Genomic DNA, 2,500 nt, shown 5'->3' with positions numbered 1-2,500 from the left:
ATGATCAATAAACACCATGATCAATAAACACCATGATCAATAAACACCATCATCAATAAACATGATCAATAAACACCATCATCAATAAACACCATGATCAATAAACACCATGATCAGAGACTAAAACATAAACACCATCATCAAAAAACACCATCATCAATAAACACCATCATCAATAAACACCATCATCAATAAACATGACCAATAAACACCATGATCAACGACTAAAACATAAACACCATCATCAATAAACACCATGATCAGAGACTGCAAATACACACCACGATCAATAACACCATGATCAGAGACTCATAAACACCAATAAACACCATGATCAATAAACACCATGATCAACGACTGCGGATAGACACCATCAATAAACATGATCAGATAAACACCATGATCAGAGACTAAAACATAAACACCAATAAAATACCATGATCAGAGACTGCAGATAAACACCATGATCAATAAACACCGTGATCAACGACTGCAGATAAACACCATCATCAATAAACACCACGATCAGAGACTAAAACATAAACACCAATGATCAATAAACACCATGATCAGGGACCGCAGATATACCATAATCAATAAACATGTAACAAAATGTTGTGTCACCCCCTACTGGGCTACTGGGGTGAGAGGGTTTGGGCTCTGTGTCGCCCCCTACTGGGCTACTGGGGTGAGAGGGTTTGGGCTCTGTGTCGCCCCCTACTGGGCTACTGGGGTGAGAGGGTTTGGGCTCTGTGTCGCCCCCTACTGGGCTACTGGGGTGAGAGGGTTTGGGCTCTGTGTCGCCCCCTACTGGGCTACTGGGGTGAGAGGGTTTTGGGCTCTGTGTCGCCCCCTGGTGGCGACTCACCTGCATGACGCTGAGCGTCTCGGCCTGCTGCATCTTGCTGAGGATGGAGCGGAGGATCTGGTCGAGCTGCTCGCCCAGCTGCGTGCCGGCGCGCGAGATCAGCGTGGACACCAGACGGCCCACGAAGGCGGCGGTGAACTCGGACGTGCGCGGGTCCAGGAGCTGGTTCACCACCTGCATCACGTACCACAGACCGCTGTGGCCCTCGTTGTCCTGCCACGAGCCCACCTGCTCCAACGCCACGGACACGTACGCACGCAAACACTCACCCCCGTTCTACACCAGAGAAGAGGAGGGAGAGAGAGAGAGAGAGAGAGAGAGAGAGAGAGAGAGAGAGAGAGAGAGAGAGAGAGAGAGAGAGAGAGAGAGAGAGAGTTCAAGGGTCAGGTTAAGAGAACAGAGATCTAAACACACAACCAAGTACAGGAACTATGTGCTCTAGACTGCCAGAGATCTTAAACTAGGTCCTGTACATGCAGAAGATGTCCGTGATGAATACTGCCCCTAGACTAGGGCATTTCAGCATGCATGGTTGATCATCCTGGCCTCGAACCTGTGTGCCTGAATTTGTTCTCACTACTGAATGCATTCAACATCTACAGATCAGACTAGCCCTTAACATCTAAGAAGAATAGAGCATCTGCCTCCGTAAACAGCAGGAGCAGAATGGGAGCAACCTTCTTTGGTCTGCAGAACTTAAAAGTTGATGAGGCTTATTCCTATGGATGCCAACAATTGCACACGGCAACATGGCAAGGTTATGAATGAGAACATAGCGCTGTTATGAGTAGGACTCCATAATACTGTTTGTAATTTGATAGCAATCACCACCCATCAGACACTCCAGCACACACACACACACACACACACACACACACTCCTGCCTCACCTGCATGGTAGTGTTGTCGTCCGTGCGCAGGGTGCACTGTGCCACCACGGGGAAGGCCTGGCACACACACACACACACACACACACACACACACTCCTGCCTCACCTGCATGGTAGTGTTGTCGTCCGTGCGCAGGGTGCACTGTGCCACCACAGGGAAGGCCTGGCACACACACACACACACACACACACACACACACACACACACACACACACACCTGCCTCACCTGCATGGTAGTGTTGTCGTCCGTGCGCAGGGTGCACTGTGCCACCACAGGGAAGGCTTGGCACACCAGCATCTGGGACAGCGGGGGTTTGGTGTGGCGCACCACCGTCGTCAGGATGTCAATGGCCGTCTGAGGGGGGGGGCAGAGAGGGGGGAGTGAGATCCAGGGAAGAACCAGTGGCGTACCCACAGGCACATGTGTTCATCAACAGCACAAGACTTGAATACTTGATATATAAAGAAACTCACTGCACACACACACCAGGGATTAAAATTAACGTCGTCCCGGGGCCGTATGAAATTGTCATTGGGACGATCAACAATTTAATTTGGGACGACGTTGGGACGACAAGAATTTCAGCCCGTTTTTTATTGCACTTGCAACTAATTTAAACGGAAAATAAACGCAATTTCAATGTCCTTGAATGAAGACATTAGACACTGACAGTAAATCTGACTTGACTTGAAATGGACTCGCGCCTCACGTTTGTGTTCTATTAGTGACAACAGTGGCGGTC

At 49.1% G+C, this 2,500-nt stretch overlaps 1 protein-coding gene across 1 annotated transcript in view; it reads right to left on the bottom strand.

The window, feature by feature from the left end:
- ipo9 (importin 9) overlaps positions 1–2,500 on the bottom strand; it is a 25,309-nt gene that overhangs the window by 3,937 nt on the left and 18,872 nt on the right. The window contains exons 17-18 of the mRNA XM_080845476.1: positions 1,984–2,112; positions 869–1,144 (exon numbers count right to left, since the gene is read on the bottom strand). Coding sequence (XP_080701602.1) covers positions 869–1,144; positions 1,984–2,112 — 405 coding nt within the window. The remainder of the gene's footprint in view (positions 1–868; positions 1,145–1,983; positions 2,113–2,500) is intronic.

This window comes from Sprattus sprattus (genome assembly GCF_963457725.1).
Source record: "Sprattus sprattus genome assembly, chromosome: 10".
Lineage (NCBI taxonomy): Eukaryota > Metazoa > Chordata > Actinopteri > Clupeiformes > Clupeidae > Sprattus > Sprattus sprattus.
The sequence above is the reverse complement of the archived record's forward strand: the minus strand, read 5'-3'. Positions and strand labels throughout refer to the sequence as shown.